The 16737-nt window shown below is 39.0% G+C and overlaps 1 protein-coding gene across 1 annotated transcript in view; it reads right to left on the minus strand.

Moving 5' to 3' along the window:
- Positions 1–16737, minus strand: part of mthfd1l (methylenetetrahydrofolate dehydrogenase (NADP+ dependent) 1 like) — an 80474-nt gene that overhangs the window by 57091 nt on the left and 6646 nt on the right. Inside the window, 7 exon segments of the mRNA XM_062044582.1 lie at positions 1386–1488; positions 1630–1766; positions 1842–1942; positions 2089–2213; positions 11216–11269; positions 11362–11412; positions 11544–11628. Of these exon segments, the coding sequence (XP_061900566.1) occupies positions 1386–1488; positions 1630–1766; positions 1842–1942; positions 2089–2213; positions 11216–11269; positions 11362–11412; positions 11544–11628 (656 nt within the window).

The raw sequence follows: 16737 nt of genomic DNA on the forward strand, positions 1-16737 counted from the left end.
GCTTTCAGTGCTACCTACTAACAAAAAACTCAAAATCATCATATCTTTAAGTGATAGAAAAAAACTATACCTGCTACATACTCATAAGCCAGCAGACTGAACTATTGAGGATTGGATTGTGTCTAAATAAGTGGTGTAATTCAACCCATGCAGTAATGCAGGGGTGCTCACACTTTTTCTGCAGGCGAGCTACTTTTCAATTGATCAAGTCGCGGGGATCTACCTCATTCATATATATAATTTATATTTACTTATTTATGAAATATATGTTTTTGTTAACAAGTTAAAGGTGTTTAATGATAATGCAAGCATGTTTAACACATACTGTATAGTTAATATTGTTAATAAATTAAAGGTGTTTAATGATAATACAAGAATGTTTAATACATATAGTTAATATTGTTAACAAGTTAAAGGTGTTTAATGATAATGCAAGCATGTTTAACACATATAGTTAATATTGTTAACAAGTTAAAAAGGTGTTTAAAGATAATACAAGCATGTTTAACACATAGTTACTATTGTTAACAAGTTAAAGGTGTTTGATGATAATACAAGCATGTTTAACACATATAGTTAATATTGTTAACAAGTTAAAGGTGTTTAAAGATAATACAAGCATGTTTAACACATATAGTTAATATTGTTAACAAGTTAAAGGTGTTTAATGATAATACAAGCATGTTTAACACATATAGATTCCTTTCTTTCATGAAGACAAGAATATACGTTGGTGTATTACCTGATTCTGATGACTTGCATTGATTGGAATCAGACAGTAGTGCTGATAACGTCCGCATTTTCAAATGGAGGAGAAAAAAAGTCCTCCTTTCTGTCCAATACCACATGAAAGTGATTGGTTTTTGGCATCTTATTTGTCCAGCTTCCGTACTCCTTTGTACTTTACAAGAAATACATTGGCGGCAAACTCTGTAGCTTGCTAGCTTGTGCACGCCAGCTTTCTGAGACTCTTATTTTGTGAGCGCAGGCAGGATGAAGCAGCGCTTTTATTGTGCAACTGTGCAGTCGGTCTTTGGAGTTTTGACGACAGGTACGGCGCCAGAGTCTGTTGAAATAAAAAGTGTTTCTCGCCTTCCTGTCGGTAATTTTTTCTTAATGATGAGCTGGCAGCAGCCAGCGTCATCTCAGAAGACCCTCGGGTGCCGTGAATGTCAATCAAGTGACGAAAGTGACGTTATAGTGAAGATTTATGATCGCTCATTTTTAGGACTATTTTTTTAATGCCTGGCTGGGGATCGACTGACACACCCTCCGTGATCGACCGGTAGATCGACGTAATGAGCACCCCTGCAGTAATGCATGCAACCCATTAATTGAAAACAAGCTTTAACACAGTTAGTTTTTAAACAGTCAATTTATAGTACCTGTGTCTAGGGTGTGCTCCAATTGGATGACAGCAGCCCCTGGCCTGATCCAAGTGGGCAGGACGTCGACACCTACTAGCACCAAAGCATCAGCTTCCATTACCTAGAAAATAATAACATTGGTATAATGAATAACGAGGACAGCAAGCTACCAATAAGCACATACCTTATTGGCCCGAATATACTTCAAAACCACCATGATTATAAGAGTTTTTGCTAAACCAGTCGAAAGATAACTATGCACCTGTTTCTGTAGATTCTTGTCATGTGGGTGAGTTTTAAAAGCTGTCATTCCACTTCTCTCTATCATGCATTGCAGAGCCACCCCAAGGGGTCCTTCAGTGCCAATCATTAACACGGTTCTTCCTTCTAAAGGAGCGTCTGTGACAAAATATTTGAAATCATATTTTTGAGCACATGACCAGTAAACGAAGAATACATGCAGTATCAACTCACCATGTTTCCGCAAAAGATCCACAACAGCGCTGGCTATAGGCAGTGTAAAACCTTTGCTTAGATCTCCTTGCACCAAACGACCCAAATTCAAATATGTTATCCTATCACAAGAGGAAAGATATAAGCACAGTTAATTGAAGTTGTCTTTGCAACATGCATTAAAGAATGCACTTGAATGACCATCAGATAGTTGAGTGGACATAGTGGGGATGCCCTCTTTAATGACCCAAAATGTGCAGGTTTTTACCCGTCTATGTCCTTCTCTGGCTTTAGAGTGTTGAGTACCCGACTGGTGAGGTTTGCAGGGGGAAGGTGGAGGTAGACGCCGTGCACTCTGGGGTCCTCATTTAGTTTCAACACTTCCTCGACAAGCTGTTCATGTGTACATAGAAACAAACATGTGATTTAGGATTTACTTCGGACTTTATTTTGCAAGGGGCGCTAAGAGAACTGTGTGACAAAAAAATAATATCCACAGGAAGTTAAGTAAGAAACGTTGGCACCTGTTAACTTACCAGTAGAATAACAAGTTGCCTCTATTTAAAAGCTATATATCTGATTTATAACATTGAAAGACTTAGAAAGTTTGCTAGTAAATAGATGTGATCAAAACAGTATCAATCTCACTGAGATTCCCGAGCCATTTTGAAATTGGAGCATATTGTGATGTTTAGACGGTATTTTCACATACTTTGCTGATTGTAAATGGTTTAATGAATACAATGAAACACTATGAAGCATATAAAGTCAACTTATTTTTACATTGTACTGGTACTTAAGGTAGTACTTCTTAAACAGTAGGGGGCCGCCAAAAGGTGTTAGAAGAGGCGTGAGCGGTTATGTGTACAGAGCTGACAGAGGAGAGCGATTAGGGATGATGTTCGAAACCGGTTCTCCCGGTTGTTCGATAAGAAAAGAACCGATTCCATGGACTCGAATCCCTTTTTGAGAACCGGTTCCCGCTATCGAGGCCACTATAGTAAAAAAAAGAGTTGGTTCTTTATTCGAATCACTGGGAACGAATCCCGTCCCACAGGATATGCCCTGTGGGACATCACAGGAAATGACGTAGCTCAGTCTAATGCAGGGGTCACCAACCTTTTTGAAACCAAGAGCTACTTCTTGGGTACTGATTAATGCGAAGGGCTACCAGTTTGATACACACTTAAATAAATTGCCAGAAATAGCCAATTTGCTCACTTTACCTTTAACTCTATGTTATTATTAATAATTAATGATATTTATCTTTGTGGAAACACTGATCATCTTAATGATTTCTCACAATAAATATATATAGAAACAGATAAATATCAATATGCAACACTTTATTTTTATTTTTTCTCTAAGTGCACATTTTTCAAATTGAACATTTTTAAATGATCACTTCTAAGACAGTCTTGTGAAATCACAATATCCCATTTGAACTAGATAGCCACTAGCATTTTTTAACAAATCATGAATTACTTTGCACAATGTTTGTACAAATAATAACTCATGTAAAATACAAAAGTCAACTCTCAAATTTTTTAATAAATCATATCACACTTTGAACTGGACACCAAATCTGTTATCTGTTTCTTTGTCAGTTAGTGAAGACCAAGTCTTTACAATATTTTCTTGGATTTTCAAATTCTATTTGAGTTTTGTCTCTCTTAGAATTAAAAATGTCGAGCAAAGCGAGGCCAGCTTGCTAGTAAATAAATAAAATTTAAAAAATAGAGGCAGCTCACTGGTAAGTGCTGCTATTTGAGCTATTTTTAGAACAGGCCAGTGGACTACTTATCTGGTCCTTACGGGCTACCTGGTGCCCGCGGGCACCGCGTTGGTGACCCCTGGTCTAATGACTGAGCTACGTCATTTCCTGTGATGTCACACAAGCAGCAAAAATAATTAACCGGAAAAAACGCCTCAAGGTATGGCTTTATTTTACAAAAAAATACGACGAGGAAACGGCAATATGCAATTATTGCCAGGCTTCGCTCTCATGTAAGGGGGGGGGGGGGGGGGGGAAGTACAACAAGCATGTTGAAACATGTTCAGGCCGCACATAACCTGAACGTTCGAGAACCGTGTTGTGTCTTCGACAAGTGGAGAAGCAGCGACAGAGATGACGAAGCACGCCCCTCTTCCTCTGCTTCAACCTGCAGCCCCAGCTCCAGTGATAGTAGTGGCGGAGAGTAACTAACGTTAACTGTTGCCGGTTAATTTCCATATTTGCTCACTTGTAGCCTTTAGGCTAAAATAAGGTTACCTCTTATGTCAACCAGGACTGCAGTAATGTTAGCTAGACTAACGTTACCTAAGCATAATCAGTGGCTAACGGTAACGTTAGCCTTTTTGTATGTGTCTGATAACGTTAACGGTATCTTGTAGCCTACACCACTCCAGAGTTTGCAGGTCTGTCTAATAAACTAGTGCTTTCTTTCATTTTTAGTTTATTTCGTGCATGAACACACTTATAGCGTAACACATCACAGTTTCATATAATTTCACTTTACATCATGTCCGAAAAGGAGAAGGAAGAAGTAAAGCTTATTTAATCCTAAACCCTTCCCCACTTCAGAGCGTTTACAAATATATACATCATTTACTGACCTTTTTATAATAAAATAACATCTGTGAATTAGTATATACAACAGTTTTGTAATATGTAATTAATTAATTCGGTCAAACACTAAATTGGCCCGAGTGTGTGAATGTGAGTGTGAATGTTGTCTGTTTATCTGTGTTGGCCCTGTGATCAATCAATCAATGTTTATTTATATAGCCCTAAATCACAACTGTCTCAAAGGGCTGTACAAGCCACAACGACATCCTCGGTACAGAGCCCACATACGGGCAAGGAAAAACTCACCCCAGTGGGACGTCGGTGAATGACTATGAGAAACCTTGGAGAGGACCGCATATGTGGGTAACCCCCCCCCCTCTAGGGGAGACCGAAAGCAACGGATGTCGAGTGGGTCTGACATAACATTGTGAAAGTCCAGTCCACAGTGGATCCAACACATCAGCGGGAGTCCAGTCCACAGCGGGGCCAACAGGAAACCATGATGAGGTGGCGACTTGTCCAGGGTGTACCCCGCCTTCCGCCCATGTGCAGCTGAGATAGGCTACAGCACCCCCCGCGACCCCAAAAGGGACAAGCGGTAGAAAATGGATGGATGGATTATTAATATACTAAGATGAAGAATATCTTATTTCCAATAAGGTTGAAAGTATTTCTCATAATTCTTCTTTGTACTTTGTAAGCACTATTAATTCGAACAACCTCTTAAAGTGGTTTATATCAGTACAATGTTTAACTTCATTACTTAATCCATTCCATCATTTAATTCCACATATTAATGCTAAAGACTTAATAACAGACACCCTAGTCTTCACAATCAGCTAATGTCCCCCCTAATTCTATGCTGTGTCTGTCTCTCATTTTCCCTCCAGGACAAGGACGTGCAGTCATTCCTGGAGGAGGCCACACTGATGAACCCCAGAAAGATGTTCCAATAGCAGCAGAAGTGCACTTTTTGGAGAGCTGTATTATTTTCAGTTTTGTGCCCAAGGGACTGATTTTATTCAACACTATATTATTATTTATACACCCATAGTGATCACAGAGACAGGTTGTTTTTGTGTTACTGTATATATTTGTTTTTCTGAAAAATCCCACTTAATATTATTTGGGTAACAACAGTCAATATTTATTTATTTTATTTTATTAGGGGGGTAACAGTCAATATTTATTTATTTTATTGTATTTTTTTCTTATAAAATAAAAATGAGCTTTTGTTAAACCAAATATTGTGGGTTTTTTTCATATACAACAATCTGGATTCGATAAGAGAATCGATAGGGAATCGGTTCGATAAGAGGTTTCGATAACGGGCTCGAACTCGATAATTTCTTATCAAACATCATCCCTAAGAGCGATAGAGACGTTTGTGACAAGAAGCAAAAGAAAACGGAGTAGGCTTCAGAGGATAGGAAAATAACCGCCGATAAGGGGGAACAAAAGATCAGGAAATACGACAAAGCATATACTGCTCTTGGATTTACCAAAAATACTGTAGAAAATTAGGGTAGGCCGGTGTGTTTAATTCCTACAAACTCTGGCAGCATGAAACCGAACATCTAGAAACCTTACACCTCAGTTATTTTGCAAAAAAAACACACAAATTTTTGTTAGTGTGGAGTCAGTAAAAAAAAAAAAAGAAACACTGTTACAATGCTCGCACAAAGTTGCCCACCACGTCGAAGGTACAAAATGTTGTATGCTGTACCTTTTTGAAAGAAGAATATGCTTAAAACATTACTGTTTTAAGTCTATAAAAATGCACATCTTAAATCCCATGAAACCCCACTTTTTTATGTTTTGAGAATCACACAGGTTGAGCAGTCTGTGTTTGAATGTTATAATTGTCGGCAAATAAATTTGACTTGGAAACTGTTTCAGATGTTTTAGATCATTTTATTAATATATACTGAAAATCAGGTGATCATATGCAGAATGCTGGTACTAGCATTACGTTACAGTAGGGCGATATATGATCATGATCGATGTTTGGGATTAATTTCAGTTTGGTCACGGTGATCAGCTGTTACCATAATTACCTCAAACATGGGGAAAATGTCTATTATAAGATACCGCAGCAGTAAACAGTAGGGAAGCAATGGTGCTCGGTATAATCCTGCATGGGAAAATCTGCCTTTATCTTCCCCCTTACAAAGCTAGAAATGCAGTCCAGAAGAACAAAATAAAGAAATATGGCAGGCTAACACAAGCACAGACAGACAGATCCGAAAGAGACTGATTGTGTCAGACAAAGGTCTGCTGGAGTGGAAGAAGATGTACCTCAAGCTGAGTCGATGCTATCCTCAACAAGAGCAATACAGCGACACTTTGCACTTTTGCGCACATTGTCACAAACACAGCATTTAAAAGGAGCAGCAACTTCAGTGACAGACTTTAGTTCCACTGACTGCTTGAGCTCATATTGTCGTGTGTGCAGTAATCCTGCCCTGAATGCGGTCTCACGGGCAGGCACAGAATGTCTAAGTCTTTTGGTCCCAACAGGGAGAATAAACACACCTACTAATTCAATCATACGGAGCCCCTAAAGGGACATGGGAATTTTTTTTTTTTTAGACATGTATCTCGTGGCCACGAGATACTTTCTCGTGGCCACGAGAAACTTTCTCGTGGCCACGAGAAACTTTTTATAAAAAAAAATAAAAAAAATTTTTTTTATTTTTTTTAATAAAAACTTTGAGAAACTTTCTCGTGGCCACGAGAAAGCATTGGATGTGTGCTGATGGTTTTGTGTGTGTTAAAATGGCAGTTTAGGAGTTAATATGGCTGTATTTCCAATTAGGACTTTCCCCCATGTGTGTTGTGGCAAAATGTGAATGCTTGATTAGTAGGTGTGAGACAAACACTTTATCTTCCTGGTTATTGTAACGCTACGTGTTTGACATTATTTAAGACTTTATCATGGACAGTATCAAAGGACAGTTTTCCTCTTCTGTGGCTGTGGGGGGGGGTGGGCATGGCTTGTGGACCTGCAGCGAAGCGGAGTGTGTCAGTTAGTCCGATGTTGATGTGATCAAACTTCTTTCTTGCTTGGAAAATACACACACAATTGTAACTGTTATTTCTTCCTACAAATAATAAATATGTACAATGTGTTTGTATGTATTCATTTATGTAAAATTGTCATTAAATGTAATATTGCCTGACAAAAAGTGATTCGACGTACGTAATATTTTGATATTTACACATCGCATATTTACACACGCGCATCTGACTAGAATACCCTTATGTGCATTACATATATCAACATCAACTACCTACTGTACTGTTTACTTGTTGAAATACCCTTTTTAGAACAAATATCTACCCACATAATTTATGTGTATATATAATATATATATATGTGTATGTATGTATGTACGAGAAACTTTCTCGTGGCCACGAGAAACTTTTTATAAAAAAAATTTAAAAAAAAAAAAAATTATTATTATTTTTTATTTTTTTTTAGACATGTATCTCGTGGCCACGAGATACTTTCTCGTGGCCACGAGATACATGTCTAAAAAAAAAAAAATTCCCATGTCCCTTTAGGGGCTCCGTACAATCAGGAAAAAAATTCATTTTATATTTAAATATTTTTTAAGATGACATTTTGTTTATGTGTTTGCTCTGATTTAATTAATCAGATATAATGTCTACTAAAAAACTTCAGACACTTTGTTCCAAATTTATTTAGTTTGTGGATGAAAAAACATTTTGTTCCTGAACTAATCATTAAACATGTTTTATATTTTGGTACACGTTATTTTACAATATCAAAAAATCAAACTGCACTTTAATGTATTTTCATTAAATATAAGACTTGTCCAGGGTGTACCCTGCCTTCCGCCCGAATGCAGCTGAGATAGGCTCCAGCACCCACGCGACCCCAAACGGGACAAGCGGTAGAAAATGAATGGATGGATAAGATTAAAAAAAAAATAATAATTATATTCAAAATCTGGGTCATTGCTTGCTTTTTGCCAAAGCACAGGTGGAAAGCACTGATGTATACAAGTCATCAAAGAATACAAAGAATACCGGTAATATACTGTATATTTGAAAGTGTTGTTCAGTAAATGTTAACTTGAAAACAGACTTATAGTATTCAGTACACCACTTGTTTACTGCAGAATGAAGTTTGTGATGGCAAGCAGAACAACAAAAGAACTTTGAGAGGAACAATAGTTGTCTTTAGATTCCCAAAACATACGAAAAATCAATCACAATCCTCACGAAGGGTTAAAAAAAGGTTGTCGCAACTACCGTCTTTTTGTGTCTTTTTTGCCATCTCAGTCGACCAGTTTCTCGGTCCACGGCCACATATGTTTATTACCAGGTGAGAGATGCCAAATTATAATCTAGAAATAACTTTTACCAAGTGTGAGACCAAGCAGAAGCAGCCACCCCCTCAATGTGTCAACAATAGCAGCGTAAGCTAGCAATAGCTCACTGCTATTAATGCGCCACTAAAATAGGCCATCTGCGTTAGCGCTTGTAATAACAATATCACTATTATTTGGTTAATATTCAGGTCATGATAGAATATTGTTGGCAGTTTCTGCTTGCAATAAAGGACCCTCGATCTGTTGACTCAATTGTTAGCTTTTTATTTACAATTTCGAATGCATAAAAAAACGGCAAGCATGTGTTCTTGTCTTACATAAAGATTGTGAATGATAGACAGCACATGTCCTTCTAATTTTTGCATATTTCCAGTATGACTGATCTGATGATATAATCAAAGTGCAGAAGTGTTCCCATTCTGACGTCATCAAACATCAAATCTACAGACATTTCCAAAGATATTCAAAACGGAATATTCAAAATGGCTGTCTTAAATTGTGGCATTTTGTGATGTTTAGATGGTATTTTTACATACTTTGCGGAGTGTAAATACAATTAGATATGCATACAGTGAAACACAATTAAGCATATAAAGTCAACTTATTTTTCCATTCTAGTGGTACTTTAAAGGCCTACTGAAACCCACTACTACTGAACACGCAGTCTGATAGTTTATATATCAATGATGAAATCTTAACATTGCAACACATGCCAATACGGCCGGGTTAACTTATAAAGTGCAATTTTAAATTTCCCGCTAAACTTCCGGTTGAAAACGTCTATGTATGATGATGTATGCGCGTGACGTCAATCGTTGAACCGGAAGTACTGGTACACCATTGAATCCACTACAAAAAGCACTGTTTCCATCTCAAAATTCCACAGTATTCTGGACATCTGTGTTGGTGAATCTTTTGCAATTTGTTTAATGAACAATGAAGACTGCAAAGAAGAAAGTTGTAGGTGGGATCGGTGTATTAGCGGCGGACTACAGCAACACAACCAGGAGGACTTTGAGATGGATAGCAGAAGCGCTAGCCGCCGACCTCACCTTGACTTCCTCCGTCTCCAGGCCGCCGACCGCATCTATGATCGTCACTCTGTCGATCGCCGCTCTGTCGATCGCTGGAAGGCAGGTGAGCACGGGTGTTGATGAGCAGATGAGAGCTGGCTGGCGTAGGTGGATAGCTAATGTTTTTAGTATAGCTCTGTGAGGTCCCGTTGCTAAGTTAGCTTCAATGGCGTCGTTAGCAACAGCATTGTTAAGCTTCACCAGCCTGGAAAGCATTAACCGTGTATTTACAGGTCCATGGTTTAATAGTATTGTGGATTTTCTGTCCTTCCAGTCAGGGGTTTATTTCTTTTGTTTCTATCTGCATTTAAGCCCGATGTGCTATCACGTTAGCTCCGTAGCTAAAGAGCTTCGCCGATGTATTGTCGTGGAGATAAAAGTCACTGTGAATGTCCATTTCGCATTTTCGACTCTCATTTTCAAGAGGATATAGTATCCGAGGTGGTTTAAAATACAAATCCGTGATCCACAATAGAAAAAGGAGAAAGTGTGGAATCCAATAAACCCTTGTACCTAAGTTACGGTCAGAGCGAAAAAAGATACGTCCTGCACTACACTCTAGTCCTTCACTCTCACGTTCCTCATCCACGAATCTTTCATCCTCGCTCAAATTAATGGGGTAAGCGTCGCTTTCTCTGTCCGAATCGCTCTCGCTCCATTGTAAACAACGGGGAATTGTGAGGAGCCCTTCAACCTGTGACGTCACGCTACTTCCGGTACAGGCAAGGCTTTTTTTATCAGCGACCAAAAGTTGCGAACTTTATCGTCGATGTTCTCTACTAAATCCTTTCAGCAAAAATATGGCAATATTGCAAAATGATCAAGTATGACACATAGAATGGATCTGCTATCCCCGTTTAAATAAAAACATTTCATTCCAGTAGGCCTTCAACACTCATAATCAATCAATCAATCAATGTTTATTTATATAGCCCTAAATCACAAGTGTCTCAAAGGGCTGTACAAGCCACAACGACATTCTCTGTACAGAGCCCACATACGGGCAAGGAAAACTCACCCCAGTGGGACGTCAATGTGAATGACTATGAGAAACCTTGGAGAGGACCGCATATGTGGGTAACCCCCCCCCTCTAGGGGAGACCGAAAGCAATGGATGTCGAGTGGGTCTGACATAAGGGTTAAGGACAAATACATGACCATGACAAGGGTCTAGATCTAATAGGAAGTAAATATTAGTCTCATGTGAGTGGCAAGTGACTCACAGCAGGGCAAATTTCTAATTGAATTTTGCACTTCAGCTGTCACGGATCACATGGCATGCAAACAACCAGGGAGTGCTTAATCGTGTACAAACTTGCCGAACAACAGAGGCGGTTCAGGGGGCCTCTGAATGTCTTTTTGTGCATTTTTTTGTTGACAAGCTTTACTTACATCATACTCGCTGCAATCCTTGGCCAGGCAAATCTGAGTGACATTTATTCCAACCTGTGGGTGATATAGGAAGAGATCATCAGCTTGACACTTTATAGAAAGGTTGAATCACAGGAGGTGTTCTGTTCACACAACCAGAAAAATACCTTTGCTGCTATTTTTTTATTGATCTCCAACAGGCTGTCGTCTTCACCCGCCTTTGTAATAGAAATAACACAGTACACAATGAGTGGAGATAGTAACAAAAAGGGATAAATTATTTTTAATCTCAACCGTAATCTTTGATTAATTCTGGTATACCTAGTACACTGTAAACACCACACTGTACCTGTACAATGGCAAGCAAAGGCTGCACTCCTGGATTACTTCTCTGCAAGGCCACGATTGCCTCCTTGGTACTCTGAACCACATCCCTGTGACAGCAAAAACAAGAAATTATTGTTTTTATTTCCAGCAAAAAAGGCTTGAATATTCACACAGCATGTGTATACATATGTATATATATGTATACATACATACCTGTACATACAGTACATGCATACTGAGCGTGTTAGCGCGTATAATGATGTCACTCATATTTGGTTAATTTTCAGGTCACGACATGTTAATGGAGTATTGTTGGCTGTTTCTGGATGTTTTTTGGAGGGTATAATGGGCGCAATAGAGGACCCTCCATCTGTTGACTCAATTGTTGGCTATTTACTTACAATTGTAAATGCCTAAAAAAGCTAAGCATATATGTTCTTGTCTTAGGGGACGGCGTGGTGCGGTTAGGAGAGTGGCCGTGCCAGCAACCTGAGGGTTCCTGGTTCGATCCCCACCTTCTACCAACCTCGTCACGTCCGTTGTGTCCTTGAGCAAGACACTTCACCCTTGCTCCTGATGGGTCGTGGTTAGGGCCTTGCATGGCAGCTCCCGCCATCAGTGTGTGAATGTGTGTGTGTGAATGGGTGAATGTGGAAATAGTGTCAAAGCGCTTTGAGTATCTTGAAGGTAGAAAAGCGCTATACAAGTATAACCCATTTACCATTTACCATTTACATAGGGATTGTGAATGATAAACAGCACATCTGTTTCCAATGTTTGCATATTTCCAGTATGACTGATCTAATAATATGGTCAGAGTGCAGAAGCGTTACTCCAGTGACGTAGAATCTACGGAAATTGCTGAATATATTCGGACCGGAATATTCGAAATGGCCGACTGAATATGTGGCATTTTATGATGTATGTTCAGACGGTATTTTCACATACTTTGCGGATTGTAAATACATTTAGATATGGTGTAATGGATACAAAAAAACACAATTAAGCATATAAAGTCTACTTGTTTTTCCACTCTACTGGTACTTTCAGCCACAAAATACACGACCAACACAACGGAAGTTAGAGTAACGCAACTACTTCCGGAACACAAAAACATGAAGCGACAGATCAGCCAAGGAAAAGTCATTCCATCACAAACAAATAAATACAAGAGATGGATCAAGGAGGCTATGGACATCAGTAGGCAAGGGGCCAACGCCATCAACAGGGATGCGGGGGCATAAATGCTTACGTACACCCGGGACGCTGTCCGTCATCGGCGACGGTAGGGCGGAGAACAGACACTGTATAGTCGGGTAGGGGAACTTTGTTTAGCAGTTAAAGGAGAACTGCACTTTTTGGGGGTAATTTTGCCTATCATTCACAATCATTATAAAAGACATGACGATAGATGTATATATTTTTTTATGCATTCTAACTCGTAAATAAACGTAAGGGAAGTCCTCTATTCCGCCCATAAAACCCAATACAAAAAACATCCAAAAAGCACAAACAACTTGAATATTAACCAAGTATTAATGATATTATTATTATAAGCGCTAACACAGACAAAGTATTTATAGCAGCGCCGTGATCGCGAGCTTGTGCGCCAATGTTGATATGATCGACTGACGAGCTGCTTCCTCGTTTTCTTTATCGCCAAACTGTATTGTAGATCATAAATCATGCCTCCTACCTGTATAGTAGAAGGATGAAGACGCATTCTAGCGAGTTGATACACTTTGACAGCCAATATAGACCCGATACGAAAAGACGTTTGCTTCCACCCCCCTTTTCTTCACAGAGATTATTCTTCATCTCAACGGGAATATAACAAGATTCTAGCAGTCCTAATGACAGCATACCTTGTACAGTAAGTGATGTTTCATTATGTTTGTTGGCTCTCATGAAGTCTGCAATGAGTAATAATGAGTGATTCTGAGAAAAAAAAAGCGAATGTGATGATATTTTTTTTAAATTGATGCTTCGCGTATGCTTAAAGGCCTACTGAAACCCACTACTACCGACCACGCAGTCTGATAGTTTATATATCAATGATGAAATCTTAACATTATAACACATGCCAATACGGCCGGGTTAACTTATAAAGTGACATTTTAAATTTGCCGCTAAACTTCCGGTTCGAAACGCCTCTGCGGATGACGTATGCGCGTGACGTAGCCCGGCGAACACGGGTATGCCTTCCACATTGAAGCCGATACGAAAAAGCTCTGTTTTCATTTCATAATTCCACAGTATTCTGGACATCTGTGTTCGTGAATCTGTTTCAATCATGTTCATTGCATTATGGAGAAGGAAGCCAAGCAAGCAAAGAAGAAAGTTGTCGGTGCGAAATGGACGTATTTTTCGAACGTAGTCAGCCACAACAGTACACAGCCGGCGCTTCTTTGTTTACATTCCCGAAAGATGCAGTCAAGATGGAAGAACTCGGATAACAGAGACTCTAACCAGGAGGACTTTTGATTTGGATACACAGACGCCTGTAGAGAACTGGGACAACACAGACTCTTACCAGGATTACTTTGATTTGGATGACAAAGACGCAGACGTGCTACTGTGAGTATGCAGCTTTGGCTTTTTTTTGCGTATGTACGTAACTTTTTTAAAATATATAAGCTTTATGAACCTTGGGTTAGGTGAACGGTCTTTTGGGCTGAGTGATTGTGTGTGTTGATCATGTGTTTGAATTGTATTGGCGTGTTCTATGGAGCTAGGAGCTAGCAGAGGAGCTAGGAGCTAGCATAACACGTACCGTACCGTACGTGCGCGTCACGTACGTAACTTTTTAAAAATATATAAGCTTTATGAACCTTGGGTTAGGTGAACGGTCTTTTGGGCTGAGTGATTGTGTGTGTTGATCAGGTGTTTGAATTGTATTGGCGTGTTCTATGGAGCTAGGAGCTAGCAGAGGAGCTAGGAGCTAGCATAACAAACACGCAGGTGTTATTATGCAGGATTAATTTGTGGCATATTAAATATAAGCCTGGTTGTGTTGTGGCTAATAGAGTATATATATGTCTTGTGTTTATTTACTGTTGTAGTCATTCCCAGCTGAATATCAGGTACCGTGAGTATGCAGCCTTGGCTGCTAAACATTCGATAACTTGACCGTATGTGCGCGTCACGTACGTAACTTTTTAAAAATATATAAGCTTTATGAACCTTGGGTTAGGTAAACTGTCTTTTGGGCTGAGTGATTGTGTGTGTTGATCAGGTGTTTGAATTGTATTGGCGTGTTCTATGGAGCTAGGAGCTAGCAGAGGAGCTAGGAGCTAGCATAACAAACACGCAGGTGTTTTTATGCAGGATTAATTTGTGGCATATTAAATATAAGCCTGGTTGTGTTGTGGCTAATAGAGTATATATATGTCTTGTGTTTATTTACTGTTGTAGTCATTCCCAGCTGAATATCAGGTCACCCTCGGCTCTCACAGCATCTTCCCTATCTGAATAGCTTCAACTCCCCACTAGTCCTTCACTTGCACTTTACTCATCCACAAATCTTTCATCCTCGCTCAAATTAATGGGGAAATTGTCGCTTTCTCGGTCCGAATCTCTCTCACTTCATGCGGCCATCATTGTAAACAATAGGGAACTTTGCGTATATGTTCAACTGACTACGTCACGCTACTTCCGGTAGGTGCAAGCCTTTTTTTTATCAGATACCAAAAGTTGCAATCTTTATCGTCGTTGTTCTATACTAAATCCTTTCAGCAAAAATATGGCAATATCGCGAAATGATCAAGTATGACACATAGAATAGATCTGCTATCCCCGTTTAAATAAAAAAAATTCATTTCAGTAGGCCTTTAAAAACAGCAAAATACATAAATATTCAATATTAATATAAAAGTGCCTGTTGTACATTTATACTTACAGCATGTATATAAAACCTTATAATAGGTCTTTGTAGGTTTTTAAGAGTTTTATAGGCAGAATACAGCGGATCCTATAGGCTCCATTGTAAGCGGACTTTTGCATTTATTTACTATTTAGAATGTAATAAAAAAAAGTATACGTCGTCATGTCTTTCATAATAATTGTTTACAACAGGCAAAATTCCCAAAAGTATGCAGTTCCCTTTTAAATCTACTGTAAAATGTTGTCATTAGTGCAGTTTTATTAAAAATTTATTAAATGTTGAAAATGTGAGCAGAAAAGGTTTCCTGTTAATTTAACCTAAAGTGTTGGGTGCACTTTATTCAAATAAGATGTGAATGCATTGGTCATTATTATTGTATATTTGCTTGTTTGTAACTATAATTAATTAAGATCTAATTCCCTTACAAGAAATAACAGGAATATAGGAAACTTCACTTGCAATGTTCAATATTCAGTATTTATTTCACAGTCATACTAATTTACTTTTTTTTTTTTTTGTTAAAAAGTTACTGATTCGATTTTAACTCATTAGCCTCGTGTACGTGGGCAAACTTTATTCAATCTGATCATAATTCGGATTAGAATGTTACTGTGAACATGGACCCTGAAAAAAAAATCTGATTATGATGTCAATTTTTATGCATCACACCTTAAAGGCCTACTGAAACCCACTACTACCGACCACGCAGTCTGATAGTTTATATGTCAATGATGAAATCTTAACATTGCAACACATGCCGATACGGCCGGGTTAACTTATAAAGTGCAATTTTAAATTTCCTGCGAAACTCTCGGTTGAAAACGTCTATGTATGATGACGTATGCGCGTGACGTCAATCGTTGAAACGGAAGTATTCGGACACATTGTACCCAATACAAAAAGCTCGGTTTTCATTGCAAAATTCCACAGTATTCTGGACATCTGTGTAGGTGAATCTTTTGCAATTTGTTTAATGAACAATGAAGACTGCAAAGAAGAAAGTTGTAGGTGGGATCGGTGTATTAGCGGCTGGCTGCAGCAACACAACCAGGAGGACTTTGACTTGGATAGCAGATGCGCTATCCGACGCTAGCCGCCGACCGCACGGATGATCGGGTGAAGTCCTTCGTCGCTCCGTCGATCGCTGGAACGCAGGTGAGCACGGGTGTTGATGAGCAGATGAGGGCTGGCTGGCGTAGGTTGATAGCTAATGTTTTTAGCATAGCTCTGTGAGGTCCCGTTGCTAAGTTAGCTTCAATGGCGTCGTTAGCAACAGCATTGTTAAGCTTCGCCAGGCTGGAAAACATTAACCGTGTAGTTACAGCATACTTGC

This window comes from Entelurus aequoreus, linkage group LG04 (assembly GCF_033978785.1).
Source record: "Entelurus aequoreus isolate RoL-2023_Sb linkage group LG04, RoL_Eaeq_v1.1, whole genome shotgun sequence".
Lineage (NCBI taxonomy): Eukaryota > Metazoa > Chordata > Actinopteri > Syngnathiformes > Syngnathidae > Entelurus > Entelurus aequoreus.